This window comes from Lissotriton helveticus, chromosome 2_1, assembly GCF_964261635.1.
Source record: "Lissotriton helveticus chromosome 2_1, aLisHel1.1, whole genome shotgun sequence".
NCBI lineage: Eukaryota > Metazoa > Chordata > Amphibia > Caudata > Salamandridae > Lissotriton > Lissotriton helveticus.
The window spans coordinates 1,244,450,963-1,244,465,072 of NC_136059.1; the positions used below are offsets into that span (position 1 = coordinate 1,244,450,963).

At 45.1% G+C, this 14,110-nt stretch overlaps 1 protein-coding gene across 1 annotated transcript in view; it reads right to left on the minus strand.

The window, feature by feature from the left end:
- LIN54 (lin-54 DREAM MuvB core complex component) overlaps nt 1-14,110 on the minus strand; it is a 427,221-nt gene that overhangs the window by 171,549 nt on the left and 241,562 nt on the right. Inside the window, exon 5 of the mRNA XM_078676187.1 lies at nt 8,055-8,210. Within this exon, the coding sequence (XP_078532313.1) occupies nt 8,055-8,210 (156 nt within the window). The remainder of the gene's footprint in view (nt 1-8,054; nt 8,211-14,110) is intronic.

Consider the following 14,110-nt stretch of genomic DNA (forward strand, 5'->3'; position numbering starts at 1 on the left):
CTTACTACCCCTATAAGGGGCGCTGAAGCGCGTATCCACACGGACAGCATGGTACATACACCGCGTGTGTGTGTGGTTGGACGGGTGTTGGGTTTGCTTTGAGTCTACGTGGGTAGTGGTCCCTAGTTGCTGAACTTGAGGATGGAGGGGTGTACCGGCATCGCCGACTAGAAGTCGCGACATGCAGATCACGACAGGTGTCAACAGCTAGCGCTTAAACTCACTGAACAATTTTAGGCTCTTCAGAGGCACATGCCAAGCACAATCTCAGAATATTATTTTCAGGCAGGTCAATAAATGTATAAAAATATGGAGTTCTGGGCAGTGAAGATAATAGCATATGTGTGATAATCTCATGTTTAATGGTAGCATTGCACGGAGGGGTGACGCACACCCAGATAAGGGGCTGTGTTACATGAGGTCAGCGAGGTGTTAGTCCGAGAAGATGAATAATTCTGCTGAACTTCAAAAGCTATGCACTGTGCGACATTCCCATATTATTTCCATTTCCCCACATAAAAATCCTTAATATCTGGATCTAGAACAACACAGTGGCACGTCTTGTTTGCAGAAGTAGCGCAGGAATCCCGGAAAGCTTAGCTCTGGCCGGAGCAAGTGAGAGAAAACACGCCGAGTCAGCTCCCCGGACATGGCTGCTGAACACACCCCCAGTCCACGGAGTCCGCTACAGCTCCCAAAAGCAGGCAGCCCGGGCTCCCAGCTCCATTCCCGGCTCAGCGCAGAGGCACCGGCTCCCACAGCAACGAGAGGCGGCGAGAGCTGCCAAGCCCCGCCGGCAGCCTCACAAGCCAGCAGCAGCCCCCCACCACACTTTCACCGGCAGCAACTGTCCGGGCAACATGGTGCCCAGGCGGCGAGGGGGCACGGGGCGGCACAAGTTTGAATCTCCCAGCTCGGTGGCTTCGGCGAGGACCTGTCTAGAGGGGAGAGGAGGAAACAAGCGGGAGGGGGGCGGGAGAGAACACGGACGGTGGGAGGGGGGCGGGAGAGGACACGGACGACGGGAGGGGGGCGGTAGAGGACACGGACGGTGGGAGGGGGGCGGGAGAGGACACGGACGGTGGGAGGGGGGCGGGAGAGGACACGGACGGTGGGAGGGGGGCGGGAGAGGACACGGACGGCGGGAAAGGGGAGGGAACGGGAAAAAACGTAACTCCGCCCAGGGAAAAAATCTCGGGAACGCCCCCGAATCTGGTCCGGCCTTGACGGACAGATCCGGCACCCAATGGCTAGCCTCCATTTATGGAGCTAGCCAATGAGAGCCGGGGGACGTTCCCGAAGTGCTTAGTGTCGACATAGGATTTCACCTGCGCTGAAAGGCTGCGCAGAGCGCAGCCTTTCGGCAGGCGAAACCCAAAAAGGAAGCCTCGTCACCACCGCAAACATCCGACAATTTCTATGCCAACTACCATCCAAGAGACATGCGACGCATCACAGACTTGCAGTACAGGCTAGCATTCAGCTACTCCAGAAGAGGGAACCCCTGTATCCGATTAACGTGACAGCAGGACCTCGGAACACTTAATGACAGCTGTGGAATCTTACATCCGATTACAAAAGAGGAAGTAGTTGTGGTGCTTTAGACCCACTTTAGTTACATTTGTTGTTATTAAGGACCCAATGCATGTGTAACATCGTAAGCCAGGTCTGCCATGCATTGCATTTTGAGTCGTTTAAAACCATCCCACATTTTACAATAGACGTACAAATACTTTATATAATGTGCATTGCTCGTCCATTAAAAAAGCCAGAACTGCCACTGAAGATATTGGGTAGAAAGAGGTCGTTCTCGCCCATTCACGCCTCTAGCAAACCCGCAAGTGTTCGACCATGTAAAATGATTCAAGACACTTTGCATCCTCCACAGTAAGCCTGAAAGGTACACTATTCTTTACAATTGTTATTTGTTTGCACATTTACATAGCGCGAAAAGGCCCGAAGGCATCATCACAGCCCTTAACAAGAGAAGCAGGATACACGGGTCAAAGCGACTTCCAGTTCCAGAAATTAAACTGGGGCTTATACATCGGTAGATGTGTGTAGTACGAGATACCACATGAGACAATTGCAGTTAAAGCATCATATGGAACCCCTGACTCCAGGTCGGATTGGGTCAGCACCAAATAGCAATTTTCCAGGGTCTTGCTTGGGTTCTCAGGATTGCGTCACCGAAGACTTTTTAAAGCTAGACCGCACAGATCAATTATAGGCGGCCATGTTGGGTGTAGGTCTCTGCGGGCTATTTGTAGATTAACGTTGTTTGGGGCCCCTGGTTGCTCAGTCTCTCTTGCTACTTGGAATACTCAGGTTGCTTTTCCACTGGTCAACCGGGCCCAGCGGCCCTCACCAAGGAATCTACCAATGCCGCTTGATGACTACAACTCCCAGCAGGGTAACGGGACTGAGCCGGAAGTACAACTGCAAACCCAATGGGAAGAGCGTGCAACACTAAAATGCACGTGCATGTTCACAGGTAGCAGGAGGCGAGGCTGCCCCGACCCCAGCCGAGGCTGAGCTCTGTTGCCAGAGCCGGAGCTGCTCGCGCCGCTTCCCCGGGCTCCCGCACCCCGGTGCCACCTCCGCTGCTCCCCGGCCCCAGCATCGTCATGGCCGAGCCCCCGGGGTACCCCCAGAGCACCCTGGTGCGGGTGGCCTTCTACGACATCGAGCGCACGCTGGGGAAGGGCAACTTCGCCGTTGTGAAGCTAGCGAGACACCGCATCACCAAGAGCGAGGTGAGTGCCTGTGAGGACCTAGAGAGGGATTCCTATAGATGATGCACATTCATCCGTAGACACAGATACGCGCAAGCCGGGCCCCTGGAAAACCGAGAGGGAGGGGAGTACACGTGGGGAGCGAAACAAACAAAAACAAAAGCGGACACTTTGGGGGAAATTAATAAACATGTGTGAAAGTTGCGGGAGGTAGGTGTGTGTGCGTGTGTGTGTGTGTGCGCGCGCGTGTGTGTGCATGCACGCGCGATAGGCTGACTTGCTGGGAATGTGGACGGCGCCGGCCTGCACGTGCGTGTCCACAGACTAGAATTGCAGCGCGTGCCCCGGTCTGTCTCCCTTGAGAGGCATCTCGACGACAATAGGTCTCGAGAGCGAGACCTAAAAAGGGCTCATGTTGTAGGTGAGCCAGTGAGGCTTTCCCCAGCTTTTAGAGAGCAGACCCTTGTGAGTCTGTCTCCTGCTAAGAACTTAGAATATCTACTATTAGGCTTGACTCTATATCATACATCCTTGCTGCCTTTGACTGAGCCTTAAGTGAATGCCCTATATTCGAGTTATTAGGCATTTTGACCAACTGTTATTTTTTCCTTCTGTAATGTACTTTAATTAATTAATGAACCTTCATGGCTTCTAACTCTTACTTATCTCAAGAAGACTTATTTAATTGATTATGCTGATTGATTTGGTGTTTTTCTAAAGTAATTACCGGCATGTTACATCATATGTTCCCAAGGTAAACACCAATCTCAATCCTGTGTAGGCGCTTTATCAAAGATTATCACATAAAATAACGTCAACGGTTTTCTTAGAATATAGTGTAGTTTATACGTTTCTAGAGTTATTCTGAATTAAGCAAAGACCAATGATCAAATTCAGTCTGCCCTTGGAGTGTGGATAGATTTAAAACTTTATGCATTTTGTTGCACACAAGGAGTTTTCTGCTCTTCCTTCAGCATCTTAAGGACCCTCAACAAGAAGCAAAATTTATATCTAATTTCGGAAATCTATATTTCTTTTAATCATCTCAACAATTGGCAAATGAGGATTTAGCACCATGACCATAAATGAGCTACAACCTTTCTAAAAACATATAATATATTGCCGGCCTAAGTAACGATCTAAGCGACTGGACAGCTGGTTGACTTTTCATTTTAGTCCATCAGTCCTTGATCGACGGACAGCAAACCCAGGATAAAAAGTAAAACCCCATTATCTGTCAACCTTCAAGGTCCAACGAGAGAGAGAGAGAGGAGGCATCAGCAGATTCAGGATTTCAAAATGAGAAGGACATCAGTTTTTTAATAAACCTAAAAGCACTGTTTAAGATGTTCTGAGATTTATTTTGTGTCTGATTACTTTCTCAGTGACGATCTGCATAAAAATGTTGAGAAAGTAGGAGCAAATACATTTTTTAACACATCTTTGCCATTTGGTAATTCACCTAAAATACAGTGGTCTGGTACAATGTTTTAAAAAATATATATATAGTTGTGTCCAGTTCATGGGGTTAAGTTCATGGGGTTAAGAGGATTACTTTACGTGGAGAAGATCGTTCAAACAACTACACCTGAAGGTTTGGAATATTTGATTTAGTTAGCTTAATTAGGGGTATATTCTTCTATCTTGTTGACATAGTTAAAACACACAAATGCATAAATTAACAGTGTCTAACAAAAAGCACAAGGCAACCTAGTAAATCACAGTATCTCAAGAGCACTCGTAGCCACAGATCACCATCACATCTATATGTGAATCAAGGGCCCCGTCAGTTACAGGTGTATTCTAACAAACAATCATATACATTTATATACACTGGCATATGGAAGAAATGTAGCCTACTCGTGTGCCCCAAAGATCTATCCAGTGGTCTTGGAGGCCTTGTAGCTTGTTAAAAGCAAATGGTTGCACATAGGCTCTCTATTCAATTAAGCCTTCACAGAAGGAATTCTTCAGTTCTCATTAATAGCTCTGTGCAGTGCTTCTACAGAATTGAAAATCTGCAGCAGTGCTCAGAATCCATGTTGGAATGCACAGAAAGAGAGGCAGTGTCATTAGTGGTCTGGGGTGGGGCATATATATGCGCGAAGCAACTCAACGCCACCCAGCAGCATGAAGGACCGCTGCTACAAAAAAATCTCCAGATTCAGTATGGTGCCTGCAGAATATTTTAAAATGAGGAATCAGCGGTGAGAAGCATCCATCAGAAATTCTCGTTGGAATGACATCCACTGAAGGGTTCGGTTTAAATACATGCAGGAGGGTCATATCTCAGTGGTTCCAGCAAACCTTTCATCTCTCACAGGGTGATAAGACAAATACCATCAAGTTGAGCAACAATCAGCATTTGAAACCCCCAGGGGGAATATGTGTTATACAAATACCATTGTTCTGTTTTTTTACGTTTACTTAATTTTGTAATAATGTAACTCAGCAGTGCTGTGTCAAAATCAATTAAAGGAATGAGGGTGCTTTAGACACGAGTAGCTCTGCCCTAAATCTATCAATCTTTCAGATCTAAGTTTGATGTTTGAATAGTTTTTGCCCAACCAGACCTTAAGATGTGATCTAGACACATGACTAAATCTGAAGCAGCACTACACCAGTCTTTAAGAGACAAATATGTCTTACCCGACCCTTACCGAGCCACATTGACAATTTTGCAGATGATCCCGGCACATGATTACGTGTCCCCCCTAAGAGGATAGAGACCCACGTTAAAAAGCCTAAACATCCACATACCATCAACCTCTATGCCGATTGTATAATGGCCGCACTTGACACCCCTAAACAATCTGTGCCAGCCTTCCTGAACGAAGTGGAGGCCTGTGGGAAGGTATCCGGTTTCAAAATGAACGCTGGGAAGTCAATGCTCTTTCCACTAGGCCGCAACGCGCGTAAGCTAGACGGCGGGCAGCTGGCTTAAGGGGGATTGTTATCTCAAACCTCGATCCCATATCTAGGGATCACCCTGATGCCGGGCTCCGTGCAGACACTCGATCGAACCTACTCAGATCTTCTCGCCCAAATACAGGGAGACCTGAGGAGATGGCAGCAACAACCACTGTCACTTATGGGACGGGTTGCAGCAGTCAAAATGTCCCTCCCTCCTAAAGTCCTTTATATTTTCCAGACCATTCCAGTGACTCCCCCTCTGGGAATGATAAAGAAATTGCAGGATGCAATACACCATTTTATTTGGGCCGGGAAACGCTCCAGATGCGCAGAGAACTTACCCACCGCGCACCGCTAAAGGGAGGATTGGGGATCCCTAACTTGCTGAGGTACTTCCAGGTGACACAGCTGCGTTACCTTCTAGAGTGGAACCGCCCAGAATCAGAGAAGAGATGGCTCTTCCAGGACAGAGCAATGCCGCAAATGTCACTCTGGAAAATTCCCTTCCTGAAAAGGTTCCGACAGGCTGACGTACAGCAACAAGTCCCCCATCACTCGCACAATATTGCGGGTATGGGATATGGTGGCGGTCAAAAGTGGGCTTACCACCTTCCCTTCACCTACTAAGCCGCTTTTTGACAACCCAGCCTTCGCTCCAGGGCAGGAGGAACAGGCGTTCGAGCAATGGAGAAACTCGGAATGCAGGTCAGCGGGACACCTTTTTGACCTAGAGGGCTTCATTCAATTCGCTGACCTAACAGAGATGTATGACCTACAAGCACCATGACGATACCAATATTTTCAGATTAGGCATTGGTTGACACAGCCCGAAATTCGTCCACTGGTAGGCAGGCAACTCACGACATACGAGAAATGGCTACACACTAAAAAAAACTAACAGGCAAGGGATCACAGACCTGTACAAAATGATCAGCCCAGCGCCTTCCACGCAACGTTCCGCAGGCCAAAAGAGATGGGAAACTGAGTTAGGGAGAAATCTTAATGACAAAGAATAGCAAACCATATACTACAGGGCCCACCACACAACCAGGAACACGGCCAGTAGGGAAACAGCAGTTAAGATCGCAACGTATTGGTACTTGACACCAGCCCAACTTCACAAAGGTAACCCAGACCGCAGCCCCACTTGCTGGAGGGGCTGTGAGGAAATAGGGACACTGATTCACATATTATGTGACTGCAAGGAGGTGACTGACTATTGGACGCCAGTCCTTAACGATATTGACGCACAATTTGATATGGAAATCCCCCGCTTTCCAGCCTACACAATCCTAGGACTTCCTAACACACTCACATTCCCACTAAAGTCACGTAGGGGGAAGCAAATGGGGCTAGCGATGGGGGCTGCTGTACAACACATCCTTTAGCTTTGGGGTACTACTAGGCGTCCCACGCACACGGGCTGGTTACATAAACTTTGGTTTATAGTGGGTATGGAGAGGATTCAAGCTACTCTCACTAACTCCACAGCATCATTTACCACTATCTGGCAGCCCTTCCTCTCTCTCTTAGCCAAGGAATTTCAACTAGATCACGTGTCCGAAATATCTCCGCCTCCTGAGGCGGATATGAGGAGGATATTATACACTTCTTCCTCAGATGACATCCCCAATAAATGATTTGAGCGGGCTCTCTGGCTTGGCGCACTCAAAGGGCAGGACATGGAACACTGGTAGGGGAGGGCGGGTTGCTGTCGTTTAATGGGGCGGTGGGGTAAGCAGTAAAGCGTTGTTCAATCCTAACATGCTCCCATGGACACATTAATTCTCTTGCGACTTAGGGGCCTGTACATCTCCTCCTTAGGAAGGGTGTGGGGGTCGTTTAAGCTGGGGGTTTTAAAGTGGTATGCGATTACTCTAATGCATAATACCTGATGCTCTTAAAACTCAATGAAACAAAGTTAAACAAACGAAAAAAAAAAAGCCTGAACATAGTAGGACCAAAATTTGGATATGCTAACACTCAATGCATTACATTCACAAATCCTGAATTTTCCATATTTTGGAAAAGTTACATGACTAAATGTTCCAAAACGGCGTACACCATAAAATCTATGTATATTCAATTTAGTCTGGGATCCTCTGGAAATATTTTATACGTCTCTAGATTCCTCCAAAATTAACATTTTGCAATCTACTTCCGCTAGAGTCCAATGACTTAGACAACATTTCTAGTCCCTACTCTGATCAAGAAATCAAGACTGAAGAATCTTTGTGGTTACACAACAGCAGGCCTACACTGTAATCAGCTTTCATGTGACAGCTGCATCCTGCTAAGGGTATACACTTTTACATTAGCAGCCAACTCGTAGCAACCACGTTTTAGATCCAATGAAGAATCGTCACAATAAAACTGTGCTAGTGCAGCAGAAAAGGTATAGTATACCTGAGCAGTTGTGTAGTTCGTTATTGTCTTTACAGGGGAGGAACTTGTTGACTGCTGCATTGCGAGGATCTGCTGCCCTAATGTCATATTGATTGGAACACCCATTGTCTTCTGAGGAGAGTTTGAGGGCTGAGAGGCCACAGACACCATCGTGAGCTGTTTGGAAAAACGAACAAGCAGAACTGAAAAGTGGCTATAAAAAAATTATGGAAATTTTACTTCATCCTGAATTCCGAGGTCTCTAAAATATAGTAACATAGTATGTCAAATGTCCGAATAAGAATCAAGCAAAATGTGTCATGCACCCTGGTGTGATTTTCAGAATACAGTTGATTATGATATGTTCCTTATATAATACACCAAAGTCAGCACCAATGGACCTTCAGATTATCTGTTTCCAGGATGAAGGCAGAGTTGGTACAGAAAGTGAAAGAAAATAGGAAGGACGGGTGGGACTAATGAAAAGTTGGCCTCCAGAGGGGGAACGAAGCGTGGTAATATGTGGCAGACGAAGGGTGAGAAACTGTTAATTACATAGTGCGATCAATACGCACTAGCAAATATATTTTTACTTTTAATTGCGTAATCAAAATTCTTATAGACCACGGAAAACATGGAAGGCATAGTTGATCATTGCAGAATAATGAACTGGGACGGACCAAGTAATCACAAACACAACCCAGAGGGCAATTAAACTGTTGATCTGTCTGACAATTCAAAGTGAGTTAATGGTTATACAGAGGGGGATCTACCAAAGGGGGGAGGAGTTAGCTAAAGGCTTGTTGAAGGAGTCAAAGCCTAGGATCATGAAAGTAATAAGTAAGGATCAAAAGCTTTTCGTTTAAAATAGTCTGCAATACAAATTTTGATTTTCCCAAGCATTATAATATACGTGTTTAACTTGTACCCAATTTAAATTGTATGCCGTTGATAGATACTTGCTCTCAAAGTTACATTTATTCGCCTGACCAAAATCTACTCTATAATCTACACTACTAGTTAAAATGTAAGTCTTTCATCCCCCATATATTCTTCCTGTAGCAGATTTGCGTAAATTGAGTGAATGTTCAAAGACCATACTCTTCACATGAATCTTACAACAAATGGAATAAACACTATAATTCTATCTAAAAATTTCCAGTTAAGACTATATTAAGGGTTTCCAAATGCATCTTATTTTTGTGAGTGAAGATATTTGGAATGTATTTCACAATTTAAACAGAGCTGTAGGGATCTCCAGCAAACATATTATTATTCTTCAATTGACAAACACATTAATGAACTGACACTCTACTTAATCTGCTTTAGTAAACTGTGTTTTGTTAACGTAAAACACAGATGCATTAAAAACACACCAAATCTATATAACAAATAGTAATATGATTTCATATAACAAACATGAGTAAGCAGCTTCATGTACGTACATGTAGGTTACAAATGGTTGTATAAGTATATCCATAAGTATACCCTCGATACATCCCACCAGGAGCAGGGTAACCAGGATGCTTAGCCCTCCAAGAAATAAATCCAACCAATACCCTGCAGATCTTTCACAAAAAATACACTTAAGAAATGGCAGATTAATTGCATAAGGTTTACAACACAATTTACAAAAAAGGTGTAAAGAATGGTAAAAGCGATTCACAGCACATGAATCGTGAAATGAGTAAAATACACAAAACAAGGACACAAAATATTGAAACAGGGAATGGTTTTGGATGTCCAAGACAAAAGTTTAAAAGAGCAAGGTAGTATTCCTAATTAATGCTCATTACACAATCGACAGTGAAAATTCCAAAATCTGGATATGGTGGGCGTTAGGATCACTAGGAAAATTACATAAATAGAGTCTTCATAATGACAAAAAGACAGAGGGAGCACCATTAGGGAAATGGATAATAAAAGTTAATACCAAGCAGAAGTCTTATTTAGAGGTATGACCAAAAACACAGAAGCATTACCCATACCCAAGAGGTCCGGGGTAAGTTAAGAACACAGATAAAAATGAATTACAGTGAAGTTACCAACTATATTAAGTGAAAAAAATGTTTGCCAACACTATGACAAGCAGGGGTTAAAATGGGCACATCAACCCAAAATAAGAGTACTGCATTTACTCTGGAGAGGCAATATAGAGTAGAAGTAAATATAACCAATTCAAGTGAGTGTCTGATGGGGGTAAGAAAAACATTAACTTACCTAGACAGATTGATTAGATCGCAGGAATACAAAAAAGCAAGGCAGGCCAAAAGGCTCTGTAAAAGGAGATTAATTGTAGTAGATACTGCTTTTGCAAACATGCTTTTGAAAAAGAGGAATTACAGGCCCTATTATTTTGGCAATCTGTATGGTATGAGCGAGCGTTTTTCTATAAATGATATTGCCAGGTGCAATTAGAAGGATTGTGGTGCTTCGTTTTTTATTCAGAAAGAGAAACATAGCAAGAGAATGAAAAGGACGCATCTTCTGCATTCAAAAACGAGATGTGAGTAAAGGAAATGTGAACCCAACCACAAATTCCAATAAGTAAAGTAAGAGATAAACATACCAACACTACATCAAAGCAACACGAGACCAGGCCAAACATTACCACACCTTACTATGCAACAGCAACACGATGAATCAAAGCCAGTTATTACACACTTTAGGTAATAACTAGAACAAGTAGATTATGAAATAAACCGTGAAAAATCTATCAAAATACAGCATCTCAGTTTAAATAAAATCCTCTCACTCCCAAGGTTATGCACAAACAACTTTAAGTAATGACATGACGTACAAGCAGACTATGGCATCTACACAAAGTATACTAATGGATCAGCATCCATCACCATACGTGCTTCAGCTCAAAATATCCTGTCAACATAGAATATGTGCACAAACCCCAGCCCTCCAATCCCCAGGGTTCATAATATTGTAGGCTATTCAACAGACACCTAAACAATGGTGGATACCACAATATTCAACTACAACAATAGCGGCAAGAGTACATTTTGGCCATACCCATGGGTACTACACATGAGCAAAATTCAACTTGGCCTACAGTAACACTAGCTGGCATGTCATCAACACACACCTCTCCTAAAATAGAATTACTTGCCCTTTAAAGTCTGGTAATTCTGAAAGTAGTCTTCCATTGAAGGAAACCCCTTCTAACATAGTTACCAATGTGGATAAATGCATAATGCATGCAAATACTGGTGCTGTAACACATGCGGTCAGACGGCCATGTTAAAATGATAATGAAAATGCAAAAAAATGGGAAAAACAAGCAAGTACAAGGCACAAAAAAGAGAGGAAGAGAACAGACAGCACATTAGGGCTGCTGAGTCCTCGTAAAAATAAAATAATGATGATACAGGAGTGTGATGGGGAGCGGGCATTAAGGAGACTGAGAAGGAGGAAGCAAAGAAAGTAGGGAACGGAAAGGATGTAGGTGAAAAAAAATCACGCAGAAAGTGAGAAACAGGAGCGTGGCAGGGACTGAGGAGAAACCACTGGTGTGGTTTGGGAGAGGTGAGGGTGGAAGAAACAGTTGAGGAGTGTGAAAAGAAAACTGCACTCCCATGGAGTTATCAATAACAAAGAAAAGAACAGTCCCCACAAGCATGTCAAGGAAGGATAAAGCAGTGATTAACACTTCTCCCAATAAAAATGGTATTGCACGAGGCAAGATGGCGGCCGTGGTGTGGGCTGTGTAGGCAGCTCTGATCCTCTCTCCTGGTCTCCGGCGTTTTTAGAGGTCATGGAGCGGAGTGTGGCGAGGTGATTTGGAGTGATTTGCAGCGGGAAAAATGAAGATTTGTGTTCCAGTTTGCGGTAAAGAGAAACTTGAATCGAAGCCCCGGGTCACAGGTTGTGGACAGCCGCGAAGGCGACCCCGCGGTATGCAGGGCGTCTCCGGAGAGTAAGAGCGGAGAAGTAAAAGCTCTGAGACGCAGCTGGGCTGGGCTGCCGTAGCGTTACGGCGAAAAGGCAATCCGGGCGTTTGAAAGAAGCAGCAGATTAAGAGCGGGATAAAGACGGCATCAGGGGTTTTGAAATAATCCCGAGAATCTTCTGATACTGCCCGAGTTTTACACGGAGGTACAGCAGCGTGGGACGGACAGACTGAGGAGCAAGTGCTCGGATACCTCCCCCCGGAGAAAAGAACGCTGGGCTGCGGCGGCAACTCGATTAGTTGAGGGTTGTTAACTTGCAGAGAACATGGCTACAGTGTATCTCTTTTACCGTGAGAATAGACAGTCGCTAAGAGACACGGTACGTGGCAATATTGTTATTTTTTGATTGAGTGCAGTCAGAGACTTGTTGAGAGACACGGATGCTGGGCATTTTTTCACTATTTCGGGCTAGAGCTCCTCTCTGGCGAATTTTTCCTCTACGGTTGGATTGTTGGTGTGGTGTTGTACGTGGTAGAGGAGGACCCACATTAAAAAAGAAAATGCCACCAAAAGCCCCAGCGAAACTAAATGAAGGAGCAAAAATAACTACCCGTAGCGTGAAAATGAAGGAGACGGGAGAGAGCGTGGAAAAGATGGGGAGCAGTACTGTGGCTGAAGGTGAGGGCGCGTCTGACCCCCCTGGCACCCCTAGTAGTGCCAAGGAGCATACAAAAAAGGGTGGTGAAAGCCGGGGGAAAAGTGGGGCGGCTCTCTGCGGATATAAACAAGAAACTCAGACTCTCCCTGCTATGTTTGAGAGGCAGACCGCCCGTAACATGGAACCAGAGACTGAATTAAATGAAGGGGGTGGTGAAGCTGTTCTATTAGTGGATTATAATATTCAGACGCACTCAGAAGAACGAGTACCAAATTTAGAAATGAGCTCCGTTATTATGGATGCAAATCTTAGTATTGAGCAAAGCCGGGTTGGTGTGAATGGCGAGGACAATAGCGAGGACAGCCGCATTGTGGGAAATGGAGTCCTGGACGTAGCAAGGAGCGGCATCCGTGATATCCCTACGATAGAAACAGATGTGAGTGTTCAAAATGAGGAGGTGCTAGGGGCGCAAGGTGGGACAGCGGCTCTTGATTCAGGGGAACACTTTTACTCGCTCTCAGAAGCATCTTCGGAAGAGAACTTGAATGTTAGTAAAGATTGGGGGGATTTGAGTGAGGGTAGCAGTGTGGATGAGGGTTTAAGGGAAAGTATGCACTCTCCTAATTCTGACGTTACCACTATTGAGAAGCGAAAGAAAAGAGTTTCACGACAGGTCACCCCAGATAATGATATGACCCCTGATGAGACTATAATGGGAACTCGAGTCTTGAATATAGCCGACTACAAGGGGGAGAAAAGTGGTAAAGAGTCTGTGCCATTTCAACCACAGGAGATTACTTTGGCTACTATTTATGAAACCATGATGGGCCATAGAGCTGAGAGCAAAGCAGAAAATACCCGTATGGAGGCTACATGCAGCAAGGTCAAAAATGCAGTTCGGCGGGCAATTAAGTTGGGTGCAGAAACGGCGGATAGAGTCACTGAAACAGAGGCCCGAATATCTGCTCTAGAAGATCATGCCCATGCTCAAAAAGAAGAACTAGAGGCTATTAAGGCCCACAGGGATGACCTGAGCTTTAAATTGTCGGATTTAGAGAATCAGGCACGTAGAAATAATCCACGCTTTTTGGGTGTGCCAGAGAAGAAGGAGGGTGTGGATGTTCGTAAGTTTGTGGCAGAACTGTTGACAGAAGCCTTTCCAGAATCGACATCATGGGATTGGTCCAGGGAGATACGAAGGGCCCACCGGTTCCCGTTTACAGTTAATAAGCCACGTCAATTACGTCAAGGAGAAGAGACCCTCCCCAGGGCAATTCTAGTGTGTTTTAATAACTTTCTAGCCCGAGAATAAATTTATGCGCTGGCCCGACCGGACAGGAAGGCAACCGCCAAGGGATGTAACTTTTTTTGTTAGACCTGATTTTTGCCAGGCCACAGTCTCAAAACGATGGCATCTTCGTCAATTGATATCGGACTTTCAAAAAAAGGGGGCTGTGGCATATCTACAGAATCCGGCGAAACTTAAAGTTGTGGCTAAAGGACAAACCAAATTCTTC